We start from the raw sequence: 25067 nt of genomic DNA on the forward strand, positions 1-25067 counted from the left end.
TCGATCGCGGGGCTCCAAAGCTATCAACTCTCCAAAGTGTGATATTCTTTGATTCAGGCCATCCTCTCCAACGCGCTCCAAACGATAACAGTTGTCTGGATTGCGGGACATTGCTGGGTCAGGGGAACATTATAATGTACTATTTGAATGGGGTTGGGAACCTAGGACAGCGCTTTACCACTTTGGTCCTCTTGGCAGACGTCAGTCAGGATTGGGAGATCTAGTGGCTTGCTTCCGATTTCGCAAAGTAAAGAGTCCAACAACACCTTGGAACGATATGGCAAACCGCAGCTGCGGGATGCTAAACCCCCACTTGACGTTCCTCGATCAAGCTGTGGAATTTTCTTTAGAACACGAGACACCCTGGCTGATGACGCCGTGCCAGCCTGCACGCGAGTGAGCACATGAATTATTCGAAAACTTTGAAATGAAGAACGCAATGGGGTCGATTGGATGAGAAATATTTCTTTCGTTCTGTTTAAAATGATTGGCAAACACCTAATTGAACATAATAATATATTGAAACCTATGTTTTTAAAGCCATATACTAGTTTTCATTTTTCGATTGTATTATCAGAGAAATTTTACCGGATTTATTAACAATAAAAGAGTTATGAGCTAATTCGACATATGGTGTGCGACTGTTTCTCTGAAGGATTGTATCCTAAGTCGTTCATATTATGATATAGTATCCTAGTTATGTGCATTTTCAATGTTACAAATGCAGGTATTTCAATCTATCATAAAACAAGAACTGTGTTGCTTAACAATCTCTTGCTTTTTATCACTGACTTTAGAAATAGTAAGTTTTTACTCATTTAGGCTTACGATTACGATTGAGTGGTATTGTATTTCTTTTTCCAAATCAAGCTCTGCCACTATATAAAAATTTCTCAATTATGGATTTTTTCATAATTTACAAATTTTTAATTTTTTTATCACTCTTCTCTGTTCAAATGTCTTTAATGAACCTTACTGCTTAATGTCGACTTTCCAGGTTGAATGTGCAACAGTAACGAAATCGAAAATCGATTATTACGATGTATGCACATTAATTTGCACTGAATTATATTTGATGGATGAGCACTATTCTATTTCATGCCACACAGAATGAGAACTATTCTAATTGCTATACTGTTGGGTTTTTAGTAGGTTGCTGTTGCAGTCCTTGGGCATTTTTATTTCGGTAACAACGGTTTTCAAATCGTTTGTTGTATCGAGATTTTTTTCATTTACTATTTTCGAATCTTTTGTGGTAATCGGTTCTGGAATAACTTAGGAAAATTAATATCAGTTAAATAGCATTGAAATTAACATACCTTTCTTTTTCTCGAATATCACATACAGTATGGCGACGATTGGTTGTTCTAATATGAGATAAACAGCTAATGCCATTAAGTAGGAGAACACAGCTGTGCTGATTGTATGTGAAAGCTAAACAAAATATGGAAAATTAAAGAAGATTGAAATAGTGTCAAAACAGCAATAAAACTCAAAACTTACCATGTTTATGGTGCTCACATAGATCGGTGTTCGTGAACTATGAAGAATTATCCGTAGTACCACCATGTGACACAAATAGGCTGAATAGGTGAGCCGTCCCAATGATTCGAAGATGCGATGACTTAGAATCCTGGTCATCACGGGCACGGCTCCAAAGATGAGACTCAAAAAGCCAACGGAGTGAAGGACACCCCAGGAGGCTTTCGACAGCGGGAAAAAGATTGCGATCCAGATCGATGGTTTCGGGAAGTCATTCCAGTAGAAAATGGCGCACAACAGCATTGTACCGATGCAGATTGGAACTAGAAGGAACCAAGCGAAACTTGGCCACTGAAATGGGTGGAAAGACATAAAAATTAACTCGAGTACAAAATACTGGCTTCATTAGCCTTGCGAGCAAAGGCGTAGGATTTTCAGTCCGGAGATGACGAGTTTGATTCTCGATTCGGTCTAGGATGTTTTCGAGTGAGTAAAATTCTTGATTCCCTGAGCAATTGGGCATAGTGTTATCCATTGTATTTGTCACACAAGACTCATGCAATTGGCGGACATAGAAAAGCTTTTAATTAATAACTGTGGAAATGCTAATAGAACACTGATTTGGAAAGCAGGCCCAGCTCCAATTGGAATGTAGAGGTATTGAAGAAGAAGAAGAAAACGGCAAAAGATTGCACTTACTGTTTTTTGGCTGAAATCAATATTTTTGGTCCGTAGATTGAGATAAATCATTCCAGTAATCATCCCGATCAAATAGTTGCCAAGATTGACTTGCGGAGATTCATATGTTTCCGTTAAGGTGTCATCAAACGCATAGAAGAATCTTCGGTATCTGAAAGATAAAGTTTGAAGAATTCTAAAACAGGTTCAATTTAATAATCTTACTGCACTGCGTCCAAATAAGACCCATCTCGATTGCCAAAGTAGATAGTAAAGGCGGGCCAAACCAAGGATACTGCCAGTGCCAGTGAAAGAATTGTATTTCGATGGTCTTTGAACCGAACAATAGCAACTAGCAAGGACATTCCTAAAATGAATAACTGAAATTCGCAACCCAAGTACCACGATTGGTCCATACACTGAAATGAATAAAAGAATTACAATCGACCTAATAAAAATAAAAAAATACTTCATACCAGCGCCGATGAATAGTTGTTGATGTACAAAAGATTCATCCACCAATTCTCACGACAGAGTGATCGATCGATATTCGCCCTAACCTTCCACCATGGTCCGTTCTGTAGCTTTGGATACCAAGTGGCAGTGATGAGGATCATCAAGGCATACGCTGGTGTCAATCGAACATAACGATAGAAAATTCCCTTTAGTACCACATGGATTCCCGAAGATTTGGTCAGCTTTTCTTCACTCTCAAGAACCGTCACAGCCAATAGAAAAGCACTGAATATGAAAAATGTCTGCACAATCCTGGTGCCTTCCCACTCCACCATCGCGAACAGATTGTGACTTTCCTGTTAATCATACAATTAAACAATATTCGATGTCAGACAAATGAAGTAATGAGATTTAAATAGACAGACAATACCTTTTCCACCTCAAGTCCATTCTGAATAGCTAGGTAAAAGTAAGTGGAATACACATGACCCCACATGACTCCAAACAATGTGAAAAAACGAAATCCCTGGAAAAATCGGAGCTCACCGCTTTTCTTCGTTTTAGAACGATACGTTAAACGGTACCAATTGCGTAGTATGGAAAATGCGACCATCAGCTTATCCTCTGTTGATAAAAAATGGAACAAATTAATCGACAAGCAACGCAATAAACATCCTACCTTACTTCGACTGTATAAATCGTTCTTGTAGTGTTCGACATTTTTCTGTTTGTTCATAGATTTGTCATAGCAACTGGATAAAACGACCATCATAACCAGAATCATAATAAGCAGCAAACAGAACAGATCCAATAAGTCTGTCATAAGAAGTAAAAATCAATTATCGATACATAAAAGCTAGCCATCATGAAAATGTTTACCAACTTCCAGCGTTTCGTCACTGGTTTCACAGGACTCAATTTCAGTGTAACCCATTAATCCATAACTCGCATTGAGCTTATAATTGGCGCAGATATGGACCGACTCCTCGTACAACTGCCTATGTACTTCCATTTTTTTGAGCACGGTTCTGTTGAGAAGATACTGAAACAGTAAACATCATTATGCTTTTAGGATTGTTTTAACACATATTTTCTTCATACTTACTCCAAAATTAATTGGAAACTTTGGCACTCTTAGTGCTTCTTTTGTAGCTGTCGGTAAACTTCGAACCAGTTGCTTGCATTGTTTCATGCAAATACCTCGTTCCAAAATTGCATGATTCTCATGTATTTTGAAGTTCTTTGAGACATCCTGGATTTCGGGAAAAACATTATTTCAAATACAATATGATTTAGTGAATTAAGTCTTACCTCAATTAAACTCCAAAGATCCGAGGCGTTATCGGGTCGAATGACCACTCGTGCCATGCAAAAGGCACTGACCTCTCCAGGAAGTTTGTCTTCCATGCACCGATCGTAGTCGTCGATTTCGGACAGCTTTGGCATGCGATGGTACTCGGAATCTAATGGCAATGAGTTTAATTATGTTCGTTATAACTAAGAACAATTTGATTGCATGCTCACCTTGGATGAATCCATTTTCGCTGAAACTGTCCACCATTAGCACAAAGAACATTAATAATGTTCCTGCATATCTCCAAATTTCTGACATCTTTGATGTCAGCTAAATATTTTTCGGAAAAGCTAGAATGAAAATATTATGATCAAATCACTTTTATCAGAATAATTACCGTGAATGCGTAGAGCGTTTTGCCTCTCGTACACAAAGTGTATGCAATGCCGAACTGTCTCAATTTTTTGTACACACACATACATACATACGCACATACAGACATCAACTCAATGTGTCGAGCTGAATCGATTGGTATTATAGTGTCCACGCCGTAGCGAGAACGAAGCAATGCCTGCTCACTGATAACGCTGCTGCATATTGGTAAATCGCAGCACTCGTGTCGTTACCATGGCAGCAACAGCAAGTGCGTATTCGAGGAACAAGCGCGAAGTTGAACACAGAACTTTCTAGAAGATTGATCTTACTATAAATGCAGTGCTCTTGCATCGAATGTTTTAGTTTTAATTTGTAATAAGCTAGTGATCATATCATCCGAGTAAATATTTAGTGACAGTAAAGTGTTCCAGATTCCATTTACTGAAGGCAACCAGAAGTCCCTTCGGCATTCCATCCAGGAAGAAACCGCAGTGCAATACAGTCCGTGAAGTTATAGTAGAAGACCTACTCGAGGCCTGAAACTACCGTCAATTACCCACTAGGAGCCTGGAGGAGGCTCCAACATTGGTCCAATCGAACCGGATAAACAAACCAGAACGTTCGTCGCATCGAACAGGATTACCCAGCAGCGATCGCCAAGCGTGGGAGGTCTTGTGGGTTGAGAAGTTTCCAAGCAGCAAGTGTTAACTGGAACTACACAGTGTGCACACAAACGTTTCGTGAAAATTTGAACTAAGACTAAACAAAAAAAGTGAACAAAATGCCGATTGATCGAAGCCCGCTGAAATCATCAATGGATCCCGAGCAGGTGAAGATGTTCATCCAGCAACGAGGTAAAGTGAAGGGAAAAGTGACAAAGATCAACAATTAATTGGAAAGTGCTGAAAATGATCCATCTATGGTTAGTGTATCAGTGCTAAAAGTTCTATGGATTAAATTGAAAATTCGCTACACCAAATACGAGGCTCTTCATCGTGAAGTGTTGGCAGTGAAGAATTTGACGAGCTGCATACCGAAAACCTAATCCGGTTAGAGCAGCTGAAGTCCACGGCCGTAGACTCTAAGACAGGCACAGTATAACTAGTGCATTTCGCATCTGTAAATTGGCTAGGCGAAGTAGTGAAAAAGTTTTGGGAACTGGAATAAATCGCCGATACCCCTGGGTTAAAGTTTTCCACGCGTCAAAAAAATATTCGAAAAATTCTGTTTTTGAATAAATAAGTTTATTCTCGACTATACTGAAACTAGTCATTGGACATGAATCAAGCCAACTTCAAGAGAATTGCGAGATCGAGCAGTTTACAGGCTGTAAGTAAAAAAAAAATCGTCGTTCGCCAGGGAAAGGTTCAAGACTGAAAATGGCAGATAATAAGCAACGAAGGGCTGGAAGTCACCTTCAAAAATCCGACAGTGGAACATCAAATAACCGGCGCCAACGTACTGCACTCCGGCAATCGGCATGGGAAAGCGACAAGGAGAGCGGTGGTTTTTATTGTTGTGAATATCTAAGACAATGCTTGCCTTTCTCGTACACGAAGATTTAATTTTCAAGAGATATATTTAAATTGATACTTCGAGGGATAGTCCACGTATTTCCGTATAAGACGATATCTGATGCAGATCCGGTAAGACAATTGCGCCACCCATTAGAAAAGCAGTAATTCTAATGATATGTGCAGTAGGGATATAAAAATGGTGTTCGTAAGTGCAATCGAGATATGGTAAGTTTTTAAACACTTTATTTACGTAAATCTGGAATCTATTTTCTAGTTTTTTAATTATGTATTTGAACTTTGGGATAAGTATACCATACCTACCAAATTTTCCAAAACAGTTAAATTATGATATGGAAATGCTAATATCATCTTCCAAACTTGGACGTACATGTTCATGTTAGCATTAGAGGCGAAAGTATAGAATTGATAGTTCCGTTAGGATACGGCAGGCATGAAGAATGTTTTTATAGAAGTCGATTTGAAAGCGAGCGGAGGGCAATATTTGTGATGGCACATATCGCACGATGCTATCATGAACATGTACGTCCAAGTTTGGAAGATGATATTAGCATTTCCATATCATTGTAAATCGTTTAACTTCACGTAGAAGTAACACACACGAAATCATTAATTTAGTGTACTACCCTTGGTGGGGGCATCCATCAATTCAGCTGTTATTGGTCGACGGTACAGCAGCAGTGCCTTTCTCTGCTTTGTTCTCTCCGAGGCAGCCAAGTTGGTTGCGACGAGACGGACGCAATGAGAAAACAGAACTGTGCAATAAACATCCTATTCGACTAAATGCTGATGTCATATTAGAAATTTGGAGACAGTACTCGTCGATAGCAAATCCTTCCGCACGCGATGGCATATGAGCAAGTCAAACCACCTTCCTTTTGCCAGTGGAGATATATCAGCTTCCACACTGATATTCTTCCCTCCCCTTCATACGGGAGCTTGGCAGAAGGAAGGTCGTATGATATGTGCCATCACAAATATTGCCCTCCGCTCGCTTTCAAATCGACTTCTATAAAAACATTCTTCATGCCTGCCGTATCCTAACGGAACTATCAATTCATGAACATGAACATGTACGTCCAAGTTTGGAAAATGATATTAGCATTTCCATATCATTGTAAATCGTTTAACTTCACGTTTTTTTAACACACACGAAATCATTAATTTAGTTAAATTATCTTCTGAACATCCAATATAATTTTTCAGTCAAAACTACTAAGGTTAGTTCTAAAATATTAACAGACGGTTTTCAGCTGCTATTAATTCCGTTGGAATATACCATGCTGGCTGTCAAATCCACTTGTATGCGCTTAACCCATGTTATCCCAGCGTCCTAAAAATATGACAGATACTTTGAAATTCCAATACTTGGGATGTAATTGTTTTGCTAATTTATTAAACTTAATTTATCTTAATTTTCTACATTTATTCATTTGCATCTTAATTTGTTGTGACATTGATTCATCATACATTAAAATCAGAATGATAATCGATTTCATTTAGGGTTAAGCAAGATTCGGACCTGGGCCCTGTAGCATAATCAGACTTATAATATTAGCTACAAGTTACAAGTTACAAGTCAACAAATTACAAGTACTTGTAATTTGTGTCGCATAATAATGTTTTGCCAACTAATAATATTAGTACTTGTATTATTAGTAAGGTTGAAATTACAAGTCCGTCAGGTTTATTTACCTGTCAAAATCCATCCGACAGTTCTCGCTTAACTTTTGAAAAGGACCTAAGTAACATTTTTTTCATGAATTAATTTGAATATCGCAAACAACAGAACAACATGAAAGCTATTGATTGCTGTATTCAAATTTTCATAAAAAAAAACCCAGATTAATCCACCTAGCGGTGATGGTGCCTTTCTCGACCTTCGTAAAATGTGTGTGCTTGAAAATAGATGAGCTAGTAGCTAGGAGTAAAACAGACAAATTTCTTTGTCCGTTCTATGAAAATCAGATTATTTATGGCAAAGATATTGTAGATCCAGTTGAAAACCGAAAATCATATTTTGTCCCATTCCCGGATGTCGCGACTGCATCGCGAGTGGTGCCCGACTATGGCACAGTTGCGCACTACTCGCGATGCAGTTGCAACATCCGGAAATGCGAGAAAATGCGATTGTCGCGAAACCTCGGTTCGGTTTTCAGCTTGATCTACAATATGCTAATAAGAATTTCGACATTTTTGTTTCCTTTTTCAATCTTTTTGACGTACATACCCCTGTTTTATTTTACCCAGTCATATATTTTAAGGATATCACTTTTGGATGTAAATTGAACTGAAGCTCCGACTACACAAAAAGCAAACGAAAATGTCATTCCCATCAAGCGAGCGGAGGGCAATATTTGTTATGATATAAATCTCATGACCGCCTTTTTACCAAACTCCCGTATGAAGAGGAAGGGAAGTGTATCAGTGTGGAAGCATCCGATAGTTCGTTTTCGGAAAGAAATTATAGCCTTTCGGTACAACTTTGTTGCACAAGAAAGGCAAAAAGTATTTTGACCATAATTTCAAAGGTAATAGTCCAATCTGGCCAACTTTCTAAATAGAACAGGATTCCGCATCTAATGCAATTTGTTGTGAGTAAATCGGTTGAGGGTAAGTCCATTAAAAGTCAGCTAGACTTTTTTACTCGCTTTTATAACACATAGTATATTTTGGCCATAATTTCTGTGCCCATGGTCCAAATTTCCAATAGCAAACAATGGGACAGGATTCTCAGTCGAATGAAACTTGTTGGAATTATAGATAGTGGAATATATAGATGAGTGAAGATAAATCCTCTGTCTCCAAACGAACTGTCAAACGTGTCTCCAAACGAGCATGACGTCACGATTTCAATGGAAACGTTAAGGGCTGTGACGTCATATGTGCGTGTGCACGGGCAGAAAATCGACTCAGCCATGCTTTCGCTCATCTATATATTCTACTATCTATAGTTGGAATTAAATCGGTTGAGGATAAGTTCCAAAAAGTGAGCTAAACTTTTCGCACTTTTGGTGCGCGTACACACACACACAGAGACATCATCGCAGTTCATCGAGCTTATACGTATATAACACTATGAGTCTCCAGGCCTTCTGTGAAAGTTTGGTTTTGGAGCGAACATACAGCCTTTTCGTAGAAAAGACAAAAATGGTGTTTCAGCCATAATTTCCGATCCCATAGTCCGATCTAGCCAATTTTCAATAGAAAACAATGGGACAAGATTCTGCGTCGAATGCAATCTGTTGCGAGCGTCAATAGATGAAGTCTAAGTGCTAAAAAGTGAGCTAGACTTTTTCGAACTCTATTTCACAATAAATAGTAATTTGACCATAACATCTAAGCCCATAGTCCGATCTGGCCAATTTTCAATAAGAAAATATGAGACATTCTGCGTCGAATGCAACTTGTTGTGAGCAAATCGGTTAAGGATATGTGCCCGAAAAATGAGTGACATTTTTTACGCGATTTTTTCGTATGAATTTGTATTTTGGCCATAACTTTCGATCCCATAGTCCGATCTGGCCAAATTCAAATAGGAAACAATGGGACAGGATTCTGCGTCGAATGCAACTTGTTGCGAGCAAATCGGTTAAGGATAAGTGCCCGAAAAATGAGTGACATTTTTTACGCGATTTTTTCGTATGAATTTGTATTTTGGCCATAACTTCTGATCCCATAGTCCGATCTGGCCAATTTCAAATAAGAAACAATGGGACAGGATTCTGCGTCGAATGCAACTTGTTGCAAGCAAATCGGTTGAGGATATGTGCCCGAAAAATGAGTGACATTTTTTACGCGATTTTTTCGTATGAATTTGTATTTTAGCCATAACTTTCGATCCCATAGTCCGATCTGGCCAATTTCAAATAGGAAACAATGAGACAGGATTTTGCGTCGAATGCAACTTGTTGCGAGCAAATCGGTTGAGGGTAAGTGCCCGAAAAATGAGTGACATTTTTTTCGCGATTTGTTCGTATGAATTTGTATTTTGGCCATAACTTCTGATCCCATAGTCCGATCTGGCCAATTTCAAATAGGAAACAATGAGACAGGATTCTGCGTCGAATGCAACTTGTTGCAAGCAAATCGGTTGAGGATAAGTGCCCGAAAAATGAGTGACATTTTTTACGCGATTTTTTCGTATGAATTTGTATTTTGGCCATAACTTTCGATCCCATAGTCCGATCTGGCCAATTTCAAATAGGAAACAATGGGACAGGATTCTGCGTCGAATGCAACTTGTTGCGAGCAAATCGGTTGAGGGTAAGTGCCCGAAAAATGAGTGACATTTTTTTTAGTAGTTTTGCGCACACACACACACACACACATACACACACACATACACACACACACACACACACACACACACAGACATCACCTCAATTCGTCGAACTGAGTCGATTGGTATATAACACTATGGGTCTCCGGGCCTTCTATAAAAAGTTTGTTTTTGGAGCGATCATATAGCCTTTACCGTATACTTAGTATACGAGAAAGGCAAAAAAGGTATTTTGGTCATAACTCTCGATCCCATAGTCCGACCTGTCCAATTTTCAATAGGAAACAATGGGAAAGGATTCTGCGTCGAATGCAATTCATTGCGAGCAAATCGGTTGAGGATAAGTGCCTGAAAAATGAGTGACATTTTTTACGCGATTTTTACGTATAAATTTGTATTTTGGCCATAACTTCCGATCCCATAGTCCGACCTGGCCAATTTTCAATAGGAAATAATGGGAGAGCATTCTGCGTCGAATGCAACTTGTTGTGAGCAAATCGGTTAAGAATAAGTGCCCGAAAAATGAGTGAAATTTTTTACGCGATTTTTTCGTATGAATTTGTATTTTGGCCATAACTCTCGATCCCATAGTCCGATCTGGCCAATTTCAAATAGGAAACAATGGGACAGGATTCTGCGTCGAATGCAACTTGTTGCCAGCAAATAGGTTGAGGATAAGTGCCCGAAAAATGAGTGACATTTTTTAAGCGATTTTTTCGTACGATTTTGTATTTTGGCCATAACTCTCGATCCCATAGTCCGATCTGGCCAATTCCAAATAGGAAACAATGGGACAGGATTCTGCGTCGAATGCAACTTGTTGCGAGCAAATCGGTTGAGGATAAGTGCCCGAAAAATTAGTGACATTTTTTAAGCGATTTTTTTCGTATGATTTTGTATTTTGGCCATAACTCTCGATCCCATGGTCCGATTTGGCCAATTTCAAATAGGAAACAATGGGACAGGATTCTGCGTCGAATTCAACTTGTTGCGAGCGAATCGGTTGAGGATAAGGGCCCGAAAAATGAGTGACATTTTTTGAGTAGTTTTGCGCACACACACACACACATACACACACACACACACACACACACACACACACACACACACACACACACACACACACACAGACATCACCTCAATTCGTCGAACTGAGTCGATTGGTATATAACACTATGTGTCTCCGGGCCTTCTATAAAAAGTTTGTTTTTGGAGCGATCATATAGCCTTTACCGTATACTTAGTATACGAGAAAGGCAAAAAGTATTTTGGCCATAACTTCCGGTCACATAGTCCGATCTGGCCAATTTTCAATAGGAAATAATGGGACACTATTCTACGTCGAATGCAACTTGTTGCGAGCAAATCGATTAAGGATAAGTGCCTGAAAAATGAGTGACACTTTTTACGCGCTTGTTCCTTAAAAAAGTATTTTGGCCATAACTTCCGATCCCATAGTCCGATTTGGCCAATTTTCAATAGGAAACAATGGGACACAATTCTGCGTTGAATGCAACTTGTTGCGAGGAAATCGGTTGAGGATAAGTGCCCGAAAAATGAGTGACACTTTTTTACGCGATTATTTCGTAAAAAAAGTATTTTGGCCATAATTTCCGATCCCATAGTTCGATCTGGTCAATTTTCAATAGGAAACAATGAGTTACTTTTCTGCGTCGAATGCAACTTGTTGCGAGGAAATCGGTTGAGGATAAGTGCCCGAAAAATGAGTGACACTTTTTTACGCGATTATTTCGTAAAAAAAGTATTTTGGCCATAACTTCCGATCCCATAGTCCGATCTGGCCAATTTTCAATAGGAAACAATGAGACACAATTCTGCGTTGAATGCAACTTGTTGCGAGGAAATCGGTTGAGGATAAGTGCCCGAAAAATGAGTGACACTTCTGTACGCGATTATTTCGTAAAAAAAGTATTTTGGCCATAATTTCCGATCCCATAGTCCGATCTGGTCAATTTTCAATAGGAAATAATGAGACACTTTTCTGCGTCGAATGCAACTTGTTGCGAGGAAATCGGTTGAGGATAAGTGCCCGAAAAATGAGTGACCCTTTTTTACGCGATTATTTCGTAAAAAAAGTATTTTGGCCATAATTTCCGATCCCATAGTTCGATCTGGTCAATTTTCAATAGGAAACAATGAGTTACTTTTCTGCGTCGAATGCAACTTGTTGCGAGGAAATCGGTTGAGGATAAGTGCCCGAAAAATGAGTGACACTTTTTTACGCGATTATTTCGTAAAAAAAGTATTTTGGCCATAATTTCCGATCCCATAGTCCGATCTGGCCAATTTTCAATAGGAAACAATGAGACACTTTTCTGCGTCGAATGCAACTTGTTGCGAGTAAATCGGTTGAGGATAAGTGCCCGAAAAATGAGTGACATTTTTTACGCGATTTTTTCGTATGAATTTGTATTTTGACCATAACTTCTGATCCCATAGTTCGATCTGGCCAATTTCAAATAGGAAACAATGGGACAGGATTCTGCGTCGAATGCAACTTGTTGTGAGCAAATCGGTTGAGGATAAGTGCCCGAAAAATGAGTGACATTTTTTTGAGTAGTTTTGCGCACACACACACACACACATGCACACACACATACACACACACACACACACACACACAGACATCACCTCGATTCGTCGAACTGAGTCGATTGGTATATAACACTATGGGTCTCCGGGCCTTCTATAAAAAGTTTGTTTTTGGAGCGATCATATAGCCTTTACCGTATACTTAGTATACGAGAAAGGCAAAAAGTTACTTAGGTCCTTTTGAAAAGTTAAGCGAGAGTTCACTGTAAATGCGGAGGTAAACGATTTGTTTATGTTTGTTTGCAAATTTGTGGATAGAATATATATTTTGACTGCGATAGGTATGCACGGAACACTCTCTGTAAATTTATTGATTCCGTGGTTTAAGCCGGCTTCGTGGTATTGGCATTTTTAACGAAGCCAATGTAATGCACACTGGAGTCGTGCTTACGTGGTCTTTGGGATTGACATAAGTTTTAATTAAGGTGATTTGTAAGTTACGCGAACGTATGCTCCATGACAAATCGAATCCCGCTAGACTTGTTTGTTGTGGGTTTTTGAAGAGGGTTTAATTTACGTGTATTGTGAGACTTATGCGGGTTTAGGTTTTGCTTCTAATTCGATTATGAAATTTGGACGATTTCTTTTTTAGTTCAAACTACTAACTGATGAAAATATCGTAATAAATTCTACTCAGAATTTAGGTAGTTTTTCCGTTTTTCTTTTGTTTCCCATGATTGTTGTTAAACATAAAGCAATATGCATGGTCTTAAATGAGATTGTTTAGTATTGTAATACAATAATACTACAATAATATAAATTTTATATATTCTCAATATATTCTCAATTTTGAGATGAATAAAGTCAACTTTGGGAAAACTAAACCCAGCATTGGTTAATATGTTTTGAGTGGATTAAGTTAAACTACTAAGTGTTAGGAAACTCACGATTTTATCACGTTCCGATTTTGTCACGCTCCGATTTTGTCACGCTCCGATTTCGTCAACAAAATTATTCCGTTTTTATCAACAAAAAATAATTTTTTTAAAGAGATTTAGCTTTTAAAATAAAATAACTTGGGTTAGTTTTTAGCAAAATGTTGTATTTATAATATTTCAAACACTAGCGGTAATAAGGCCGTAACTAACAAAAGAGAATTCTCTTCACCGACTTCCCCTTATCGAACTAGAAGTGACAAGATGCGGGTTTGTTTGCACTTTATCACTTCAGGATAAAGGATGATAAAGTGAAAACAAAACAAACCCGCATCTTGGGGAAGATCCATAAAGTACGTCACGCAAAATTTGGCTATTTTCAACCCCCCCTCCCCCCTTCGTCACACTTTTTGTATTAAACTTCTAAAATTTTTGTATGAGTCGTCACGCTGTTCGGAACCCCCCTCCCCCCTATGAGCGTGACGTACTTTGTGGATGCCCCCTTGTCACTTTTACTTCGATGAGGGGAAGTCTGTGAAGAGAATCCTCTCTAGATATTTAGTTACGGTCTTATTACCGCTAGTGCTTAATTTAAAAGTAGACGGACGACTAGGGGTCGTCCATAAGCTACTAAGTTAGAGTTGAAAAAACAAAGATTTTATTTTGCATATGTGAGTTCTGTATGGTTGCTTTAAATGATTTACATTAACATGGCAACGAGTTCGACCAATTTTAAAAATAGATAAGGCAACGTCCATAAATTACACCACGTATTAGGAAAGAGGGGCTCAATAAGCGTGACTTTTATCTACTCAGTAAATGTAAGTAAAAGTGGGTATTGTACCGCTTATAATAAAATCTACTCCTCTGCTTATTTTTGGTAGCAACGAAAAAATGAGCGCCAGAAAGCGCCTAGGATAAACATACCTCCAATAAAAAAGCTACTTTGATAATTTTGAAAAATTGCCGCCACGTGGTGGATTCTGGCGGTGAATGCTTTTATAGCACGTGCTATTTGTACTGCGGATAAATTTTACACATCTATGAGAGCCTTGGGAAATGATCACGAAAGTTGTCATTTTGTTGCAAGGTACAATAAAATTTCTTAGGAAATAAAAGATGACAATACAATTCTCTTCAAAAAATCAATAAATCAATCGATCAATCAATCAATCAACAAAGTATGGGCTTTCTTTTGAACCGCCATGATGGACCATGTATGGGTCCTGATTTTGAACTTTATTGTGTATTTTACATTGCACGGCGTTTGAGACTTCAAACGCGCTACCAGTCAGCGAATTGCTCTCACGAACACCAACGTAACGAACGAAGCTTAGAATAATCCATGCACATTTAAGCAGGTGATTTTTGTTTACTTGTCTCAGCTTTATCGTCAGTGAGCGCAGAAACTGAAACACTGTGCGAGCATAAGTGCCAAAATATTTTTGAAACTAATGTGCGTACATTTATAAAAGTACATACAGTACATAAAAGTGAAAGTGCTTCAGATATTTAAAGACGTTCTTCTAAGGTAACATAGAATTCAAACAATCGTTGATCATTGTACTGAAATCGATTATGTTTGTACAAAACCCAGCATGGCGAAAGGTAATGAAAATCATGGCAAAATCAAACGAAAATCACTCACCATTAAGCAAAAACTTGAGATTCTGCAACATCTGAACAAAAAGAGATGTCCAAGACAGATTTTGCAAAGAAGTTTGGGGTGGTTAGATCTGCCATACGTAAAATTGAACTGATCGGAAAAAAAATTCTGCGTAACTTGTCTATGGGTTACAACGTAAACCATAAAAAGAAATATGTTGTGGCTGGAAAGTACCATCGGCTAGAGCAGGCTTTCTTTTATTGGTTTCTTCAATTCCCGGACAAAATCAGAGGGGTTACGACAAATTTGTTCAAATTGCAAGGTTCTAAATTTGCGGATAAACTTAATATACCGATCAACTTCAAGTTTAGCCCAAAATAGTTGCACAACATCAAAAAAATGTACGGTATTCGACGACTTAAAATATCCGGAGAAAAGCTATCCTGTGAGGAAAAAAGTGTTGATCCATTCAAAGAGGATTTTTTTTGCCGCGTGACCGAATCAGCTGATCAAATATACACCGCAGATGAGCCTGCGTTGTTTTTCAAATCTGCCAGAACATACTCTCGTGCACATGCACAATCAGGAAAAATCAGCTCCAGTACAGGCAAAATGACGGGTCACTTTCGTGCCCTATACCAATGCCCCAGGCTCACATAAGCTGCCAATTCTGATGATTGGGCATTCCAAAAACCCTCGGGCGTTCAAAAACGTCCATATTCCATTGGTGTACTTCTCATCCAAAAATGCCTGGATGACACGCGTTATTTTCAAGCTATGGTTTTTTGGCACATTTGTTCCAAGGGTAGAAAAGTTTGCTGCAGAGCAAGGAATAGAACCCAAGGCTGTCCTGCTTTTGGACAACTGTTCGGCACATCATTTCGAGGATGAGCTAGTGTCTGAAGATGGCTTGATCTTTGTGGTTTTTCTGCCCCCCAACGTTACGCCTCTCATTCAGCCAATGGATCAACATGTTATCCAAACAATCAAGTCCAGGTACCGCGAAAAACTACACAGCGAAAATATTTTTGGTGGCGGTGATGCGGCACAGCATCTTAAGCAAGTGAACCTCAAGGACGTCGCCTTCTGGCTTCAAGAATCCTGGATGGAAGTGTCGCAAAATGTGATTCAGAGATCGTGGAAGAACATCGGAGTGATGGTTGGCACCAAATTGATGCACGAAGATGATGTACCTCTGGCGACGTTATTCAATATGCCGAATGTTGAAACGGATGTCGCACCTTTTGAATATCTTGAAGAGGACTTATGCGTTGATGACTACAACGATGCGGATATTATTGCTATGGTAAAGGTTGGTCAAAACTCCGAAGAAGAATGCCTTGAGGATGAAGACCCGGATGAGTCGGAAACGACAATGGACATTGAAAACCTGGCTCCGTTGGATGATACCACTTGTAGTGATCAAAAAGCGGTCGAATGCCTCAACTATACCATTCGATGGGCAGAAGAGAATGGTTTTGAGCTTGTCGATATTCTACATCTGCGGAAAATCAAAAGCGCAGCCCTTGATAAATGTTTGGCGGCATGTTCTCAGAGTAAGATCATTATTTAGTATACATGTTTTATTTTAATATTTTTGTTTAAATTTATAGATAACTGACTCTATTTCCGTTTGGATGTTCGATGATAGTTTCTAATCGTTGTTATAAGAAACAAAAATGTCCGAAGAAAACTCACAATAACAATTGAATTATAATTGCGTAGATTTTTGTAAGTACGGCATTCTTATGAATTTGACCAGAATAAATAAAGTTAAAAAAAAGTAAAACATTTTTTTAATTTTAGCAATTTTACTATACATATCCGATCAAAAATCCCTTAACCTTTGTTTAGGGAAATCAGGGAAAATTTTGACGGCATTAGGTGGCGTCTAGAAATTACGCAACACTGAAAAAGGGAGAAGATCTATACAGCTTCTAGAAACAAAAAGCGGGAAAATAAAAGAAGGAGGGATTGAAAATTGTTGATTTTTGCGTGACATAATTTATGGACGTCCCCTTGATGCACTCCTTACTTGCCAGGAACCTCAACCAGTCATCATTGGTAATCAATAATAACTTTGGTCTCTTTTCACTAATCCTTGTCTCCCACTAGTATGTTCACGTGGTTTATGGACAGTCCCTTAGCATTTAAAAATGTTAGAACCTGAAAATCTAACATTTTCCCAGCAATATATCATTTTTACTAAAATTTTAGCTAAAAAAATCGTCAAAGAAAATTATTCCGATTTTGTCACTGTTCCGATTTTATCAACTGAAACTCACGGACCGTGTTGATAAAAACGGAACATATCTGTATATGGTAATTTGAAGCAACTAGAATAACAGTGTCTTTCTCTATTAAGTCGTTAAAAACAATAAAACGATGCATAATTATTTTGCACGGCTAATAAATAAAAGCTACTTGTAAATTAAATTACAGCACCATACATGTAAAAGAAACTACAAGTTAACGCTAATAATTTGTACTTGTATTTTCTTTATGCAACAGTTACTTGTAAATTCCAGTAATATTATTAGTGCGGTTTACTTGTAATATTAGTCTTGTAAATTCATTCTTGTAGATTTATTATGCAACAGAAAAATACAAGTTACAAGCTACTCTACTAATATTATTAGTAAAATTTCGATTATGCTACAGGCCCCTGGTCGGTGACTATATTATATACCAACATAGAACCATCGTATCCTTAATTTCAATTCATTCCATATTTGTTCATCAAAATTATCATTATATTAAACATGTTTCGTAAATTCTTCTTATTCATTTAATCAATATATCGTTGCAATTTACTACATTCATTACGTCCTATAATTTAAATTTATAAAATTACTACTAAACTAAGCTCACTGGACGCATCAAAATCAAACTCATCATCTACGGATCGATAAACCTAATAAAAAAACTACATTCGCCAGCATATTTATAAATTTTTTACATTTGAATTCATTATATTCTCAATATTTTTGTTATTTTTATTACTCTCTTTTTTATCCTGCTCATAATTTTCATAACATTACAACCATATTCTTGTTTGCATAAGTGTGTGGGGCCTAAATTCCTCCTGTTAGTCATGAAAGTGCGGGTCAATGATGAAATGTTGTATATAAGTTGTGCTTGGACAGGGATAATGATTCCAGCCACGAAAAATACGGAGCCAATGTAAGTAAATGTGGTATATTTTTATCGTCTCATGGGTAGTTATCCTAGTTTTAATCCCGTTTGACTCCTTTTGTTTTTTTCTCGTTCCAGAGGGCGAGTACTGGCGCTTGAACCTAGGCTCATATGTATACTGGTGTACATAAGTATTCGCCATGTTTTCATAGTAATCTGTATGAATTCATACGATTACTTTTGCCCATCAGTATATAAGCCAGGGCACTAGACTAAAAACTGTGTCCCATCCCAAGACGTTGAGGACCCAAGGAGTGAACATTAATCATCTTAGCTACGTCACTCCCAACGATTCAGTAACTGACACCTAATAATAAAACGGAGCGGTTGGTACGAGATGTCCCCGTTCTATGGCTTAATTGTGAAATCAAGTTAGAATTGATTCTCACAGGTATTTTCAACAACGCTGCACAGTAGGCCTGGCCGCTTTTATGTATGAACTACATTAATGATGTGCTTCAAATATAAATATTGACAAGAAAAGTGATAGATGTAGTCGAATCTATCACTTTCCAGGATTCTTTCACGAACTGGCTGTGTATGTGTAGACTAGACTAGACTAGACTAGACTGGAATAAATCGCCGATACCCCTGGGCAAGAGAATGAACCGGATGAGTGTGAGGAAACGTTCCGTAATGTACTGACCAGGGTTTCGACTTTTCGTTTCAATGAGACCAAAGCAAGCGTTTTTCGGGCCAAGGGAAAATCTTGTTTCGTTGTTTATGTTGAGGATCATCTTCACCCATCAAAATTTTTCTCTAGAATTAGCATTGCAAGATGAACGAAAATCTTGCCTATTAGATGAAAATCCTTTTTCGTTTCATTACTTTTACCACTCACTCACTTTTCGTGAGAATTATCGTAGAGCAATTACAAAATTGTATGGCCGCGCCGGGATTCAAACCTAGAATAGTAACCATAATAGCTATGGGGATGCTCTCACTCTAGCCACACCGCCACGCTATCTGTATGAAAGCGTTAAGTTATTTGTTCCACATAAACAACTACCATTTGCATTTATGATGCCACAAAAAGACTCGAATATGAAAGAAAAAGAGCAAACCAACGTTTAGCGGCAATCGAAGTGAACGAAAAATTGTTATCACTCTCCAGGCTGTTTTTCTTTCCCGAAAAGCGATTTCTCCCCGAAAAGTTTCGTGAGGGAAAATCATGTGCTCCTGAGATTGAGTGAGCATTACGATCCCTGGTACTGACAATCGTACATCATCTGGACGTTACGTCATTACGTCTTTCGAGAAGATGTCCATAGGTTGACGGATAATCGTAGTCTGGCACTCCGTCGAAATTTGGCATTGGAAAAACGACAACTGAGAGATCCAAACTTGAAGCATCAGTACGAAGCATTCATCCAAGAATAAGAAAAGAGAAGTTGATGAAACCCTAGACCATCCATCCCGAGGACGCTATTACTAACCCCACCATGCCGTGTTGCGACCATTTAGCTCCTCAACCGAGGTAAGGGTAGTCTTCGATGCCTCCGCGAGATCACATTCAGGCCAAAATTCTCTAAACGACGTTCTTCAAGTATAGGTGCCAACATCCAGAGTGATTTGTTCAAGATTCATCTTCAATTCCGCAAGCACATTGTAGCATTTACAGTCGATATGAGCATGATTATGAGCATGAGCATGATGACCGTGCATTTCGTAGTTGCTACTCCGTGATCGACCAGAACAATCGCAATTGCACAGGGAACCAATGGATGGAAGCATGGGATTTGCTCTCCAACCTCAATGAGCACAGTCCGAGAGCTCTAGTATTTCGGATAGTCGATAACGGCGCTGGCCACGTCCTCACGGTCATCGGGGATGGGAAGGAATTGACGATGCAGTCACTCGCCCACTGCAAGCCGAGAACACCTCTGCACTCGCCACGAGCTCCTGCGGAATTTTATTGGAATCTTGGGGTTAAGGTTTTATGGCAGAAGTTCGTCTTGGTTAACGGGTTGCCAATGTGATAGTTATGAAAGGGTGGTGTAGTATTCTAATTGTATGCCGAAATGAACTTTTTTCGCTCATTCCGAATTCTAACAGTAACCTGCTAGAACTAATCAAGTTGTAGGTATATGGATAGAAGATGGAAACGGTGTGAAAGCCCATGTCCAGTTCTAGCGATTGCTAGAACATGAGAAATATATGAAGAGATACAAAGTGGAGAAATGGAACGGTCCTGGGATTGAACCCACGACCTCCTGCTTACGAGGTATAAGCGGTATGACCACCAAGCCTGTTATCATTGTAGCATTTACAGTCGATATAACAAAAAAGTATCGGCAGGTGCTGATTGAACCTTGTCATACAGGATCTTTTGGAGAAAGGACCCTAGACAGCCTATTAGAGTTTTAGAGTTACGGACCGTAAGTTATGTCGTAGCTGCCGTTAATTTTTAAGCAACTAGATATGACCAGCAATGTGACGATGAAGGAAGCAAGTTCCCAGCTGCAGCTAAAATAGAGCGAGAATGCTGTTATGTGGATGATGTTCAGTCCAAAGCATCCAAAGAGTTACAACAGCTTTTGCATCGTGGTGGTTTTCCAATACACAAATAGAGTTCTAATTACCTGGAGATGCTAACCCACGTTCCCGAGGCCGATATAGAAAAGCTAGTGTGCTAGAATTAAGGATCATCAACAGAAGTTATTAAAACCTTTGGATTGTTTTGAAACCCCCAAACTGATGAATTTGTGTTCGTTGCTAATTGGTCAGTAAACGTACCGCATGAGTACACTAAGCGAATGGTGTTTTCCGAAATCGGTAGACTTTTCGATTCACTCGGTTAAGTGTCACCAGTCATTGTTGATGCAAAGATAAGGATCTGCAACAAATATGGATATCGTGGGATACGAAACTCGAAGGAGAATTATTGCAATCACACATTTGTGTGCTTAGTCTACCCCGCCGTGTGGTTTCGCCTCACGCAGCAGCGATTGAGATACACGGATTTTCGGACGCTTCAATCCACACCTATGGAGCCGTGTTATATTTGAAAAATATTATGTCGGATGGCACTGTACAATTATTTCTTTTGTGCTGTAAATCGAAGGTATCTCTTATCGTCGATGTCAACGCAAAGAACTTCTTGCGGCCCGTCTGCTGTCTCGACTGGCTCTGAAGACACTAAATTCTCTTAAACTGGATGCAGTTAACGTAAATCTTCGGTCGGTGTCCGGATTGTTCTCGCATCAAGAAACCACAAGCTTCCTTGTAGGTTATTGTGCGAAATCGAGTATCGGAAATCAATAAGGGAACCAGCAACTACACAAGGATTGGATATACGTTCCAACAAAGGAAAAAAAGATTGTACAGTTGAATCCAATATTCCAAAATGATGTTTTGAGAGTAGGTGGGAGATTGAAACATTCATCCATGACCCCTGGAACCAAGCATCCGTGTTTACTTCCAAGGCATCCAATAGTCGATTTGTTGATACGAGCATATCAGGTGGAAAATTTACATGAGGGACCGTCAAGCCTACTCGCAAATTTGCGTACTAGATTCTGGTTACTAGAAGGACGATCAGTTGTTCGAAAGATTACTAGAAACAGCGTTACGTGCTTCCGTGCCAATCCCAAATGTTCCAGCCAGCTGATGGGAAACCTTCCTTCCTGCAGAGTGACACCAGCTCATCCGTTTGAGGTCGTATGCGTTGATCATGTGGGACCTGTATTTGTGAACCAAGGGCGACACAAAACAAAATTGGAAAGGCATATTTGGGCATCTTTGTATGCATGGTAACCAAGGCTGTACATCTTGAGTTCATTTCCAACATGACCACAGAAGCTTTTGTTGCTGCCTTACACCGATTCAACAGCAGAAGAAGAATATCAAGGGAGATCCATTCCGATAATGGTTCTAACTTCAAGGGAGCAAAAAGTGAGTTGACGAGCTTTATGGATTGTTCCGGTCTGCAATCATGAACAACGAGATTGCAGGTTTTGACGTAGGACTTACGTCTCTCTTTACTATACCGGCTGTCATTTCAAAATATTCAAATCGACCGCGTTACGCTGTGTTGAAAGATTTTAAACGCTCATAGCGTTCGTCTCAGTGGACGAATTTCTGCGGTATGCCCCTCAATCGACAGATTTCAAGTATGCCTTCCATGTCCATGCTTGATAAGACCCGAAAAACTTGTTTCAATAGACATGAAACTGTTTTCAATGAAAAACATTGAGATCAAGGGAACCTATAAATATGGGTACCGCATAATTCTTGCATCAACATCGCTTCATCCAGGAACATCGCTGCTTCAACGGTCGTCAGAGATTCCAGTTCGAGACAGCAACACGTACGGACGTGTTTTTTTTTTTGCTCGCGCATTTTTTCGAAGTGTTTTTTCTCGTTCTTTCGCTGTTTACGTTTTCGCCTGTCGCGTTGGCGTTATTTTCTCCCGGACCCGTCATGGGAGACTCGGTGGCCGATTCGGTCGCTGGAAAAGTGCCTAAGCGCACTGCTCTTGGAGGCGCGGGTAACCCCTCCAAGCAGCTTTTCAGAGTAACGTGTTCTCGCCGTTGCTGCTTGATGACGCCGTCAATCCGCCGAAAAGAGGAAGAAGCAGCAATCGCAGCTGCCGCAGGTGCAACCGGAGCGGAAGGAGAAGTGCCCGCCCGTGTTTGTGAAGGGCGATCCGCCGGATTTACGCCCAAAATTCGCCAGCTGATCGCTAAGGGGCTGAAATGTACTTTTCGGCTCTGCAGCGAGGGCGTGAAAGTGATGCCGGCCAACCGGGACCATCATCAATCCGTCGTGGAGTTCCTCGAGGTCCACAAGTATGAGTACTACACTCATGACCATCCCGGCACGAAGCCGCTCAAGGCTTTGCTGCGAGGACTTCACGACATGAAGGAGGAAGAGCTCCAAGCAGAGCTTGAAAGTTGCGGACTAAAGCCAGTAGCCGTCCACAAGATTGCTCGTCACGACAAGGCGAGGAAATATCGCGACCAGCTTTACCTGATCCATCTGGAGCACGGCTCCACTACCTGGAAGGACCTGAAGCTGGTTGGCGTTATAAATTACACCGTCGTTGACTGGGAGCGATATCGGCCAGTGCACCGCGATGTCACGCAATGCACCAACTGCTTCAATTTCGGGCACGGCACCAGGAACTGCCGCATGAAGCCGCGCTGCAACAAGTGTGGCGAACCCCATCCGACTGACGAGTGCGACAAAATGGAGGTGGCCGATCCCAAGTGCGCCAACTGTGGCGACAAACATCGGGCCACCACAAAGGGCTGCCCAAAGCGAGCCGAGTTCCTGGAAATCCGGAAGAAGGCTTCCACCAGGACCATGCCGAAGAAGAACCGTGTTCCTGTAATCAACGAGGTGAACTTTCCAGCCATCCCTGCTCCCCGTCGTGTGATTCCAATACTCCCCACCGCTACAGCCGCACAAGCGACTGGCAGCGGCAGCTGCATCGGTCCAAGCTCCAACATCGTCGGCACCATCCACCAGCGAATGGCCCCTGCTCCTCCTCCTGGGTTCCGTCGGCAGTCGGAGAACGAAGCCGTCCCACCGGAAGAATCTGCCCCGCTGTACACCCGGAGCAACTGATGCCGATCTTCGCGCAGCTCGCCACTCGACTGCGCGGCTGCAAAACCTGATTCGACCAGGTCTTCACACTTGGCATGTTCATCATTGAAAATGGCTGCTAGGGTGGGCCTGGTCAACTGGAACGCTTGCTCGCTAAAGAGCAAAACAATCGAGCTGAAGGATTTCCTTGAGGAGAAGGAAATAGACGTGGCGTTCATCACCGAAACGCACCTAAAACCGGAGGTGAACATCAACATCCCGGACTTCCGCATCGTGCGACTCGACCGGCCGACCAGGGGAGGTGGTGTGGCCATCGCTCTTCGCTACAACATCAACTGTCGTCTGCTTCCAAGCTTCCAGCTCGGTGTCATCGAGGCCATCGGTGTCGAAATCACCACTTCGGTCGGCACAATCGCGCTCATCGCGGCGTACTGTCCAACGCAAGCCAAAGCCGGCGATGGATCATCGGCTGCCCTTCGGAGGGACATCGTCAAGCTGACGCGGAGGCAAGGCCAGTATATCATTGCCGGCGACTTGAATGCCAAACATCAAGCCTGGGGCAACAGTCGCGGCAATCGAAACGGCACCATCTGGAGCAACGACATGGAGGAAGGCCACTACACGATCCTGAGCCCGGATTCCCCACTCGGCTGAGTCGGTCCGGTGCCCACGCAACGCTCGACCTCTACGTAACAAACCTGAGTGACCACGTCTCGCAGCCGGTTGTATACCAGGAGCTCAGTTCGGATCACTATCCGGTGGTGGCGGAACTGGGCTCCTCGGTCAATCGGCACCAGCAGTTACGGCGGAACTACCACCGAGTGAACTGGCAGCGTTTCCAGCAGTGCGTCGATAACACCGTCGACTACGAGGTGCGTCCGGAGACGCCGGAAAGTATCGACCGCCAGCTGTGCGCTATGGAGGAGGCGATCACGGCGGCCCGAGAGCAACACGTACCGACGGCTCGGCAGGTAAGCAACTCCTTAAACATCGATACACTCACCAAAGATTTGATTCGATTGCGGAATGTCACTCGCAGGCAGTTTCAGCGTACTGGACTGCCTGAGCTTAAGGCACGCTGCAATCGAATCACAAAAATTATCAAGGCCAGAATGACTTCTCGAAT

The 25067-nt window shown here is 40.7% G+C and overlaps 2 protein-coding genes across 2 annotated transcripts in view; one reads left to right on the top strand and one right to left on the bottom strand.

The window, feature by feature from the left end:
• Positions 1 to 502: 502 nt before the first annotated feature.
• The window catches only part of LOC134224316 (nose resistant to fluoxetine protein 6-like), a 50924-nt gene continuing 26359 nt past the window's right edge, over positions 503 to 25067 (bottom strand). Inside the window, exons 2-13 of the mRNA XM_062703649.1 lie at positions 4141 to 4260; positions 3928 to 4079; positions 3722 to 3868; positions 3496 to 3658; positions 3301 to 3432; positions 3047 to 3240; positions 2637 to 2972; positions 2386 to 2579; positions 2182 to 2332; positions 1504 to 1833; positions 1320 to 1434; positions 503 to 1265 (exon numbers count right to left, since the gene is read on the bottom strand). Coding sequence (XP_062559633.1) covers positions 1123 to 1265; positions 1320 to 1434; positions 1504 to 1833; positions 2182 to 2332; positions 2386 to 2579; positions 2637 to 2972; positions 3047 to 3240; positions 3301 to 3432; positions 3496 to 3658; positions 3722 to 3868; positions 3928 to 4079; positions 4141 to 4228 — 2145 coding nt within the window. The 5' untranslated portion in view covers positions 4229 to 4260 and the 3' untranslated portion in view covers positions 503 to 1122. The remainder of the gene's footprint in view (positions 1266 to 1319; positions 1435 to 1503; positions 1834 to 2181; positions 2333 to 2385; positions 2580 to 2636; positions 2973 to 3046; positions 3241 to 3300; positions 3433 to 3495; positions 3659 to 3721; positions 3869 to 3927; positions 4080 to 4140; positions 4261 to 25067) is intronic.
• Positions 15951 to 16769, top strand: LOC134223104 (jerky protein homolog-like). Its single transcript, XM_062702234.1, has one exon. The coding sequence runs from the start codon at positions 15951 to 15953 to the stop codon at positions 16767 to 16769; it is 819 nt and encodes a 272-aa protein (XP_062558218.1).

The sequence above is a fragment of the Armigeres subalbatus genome, chromosome 3 (assembly GCF_024139115.2).
Source record: "Armigeres subalbatus isolate Guangzhou_Male chromosome 3, GZ_Asu_2, whole genome shotgun sequence".
Classification (NCBI taxonomy): domain Eukaryota; kingdom Metazoa; phylum Arthropoda; class Insecta; order Diptera; family Culicidae; genus Armigeres; species Armigeres subalbatus.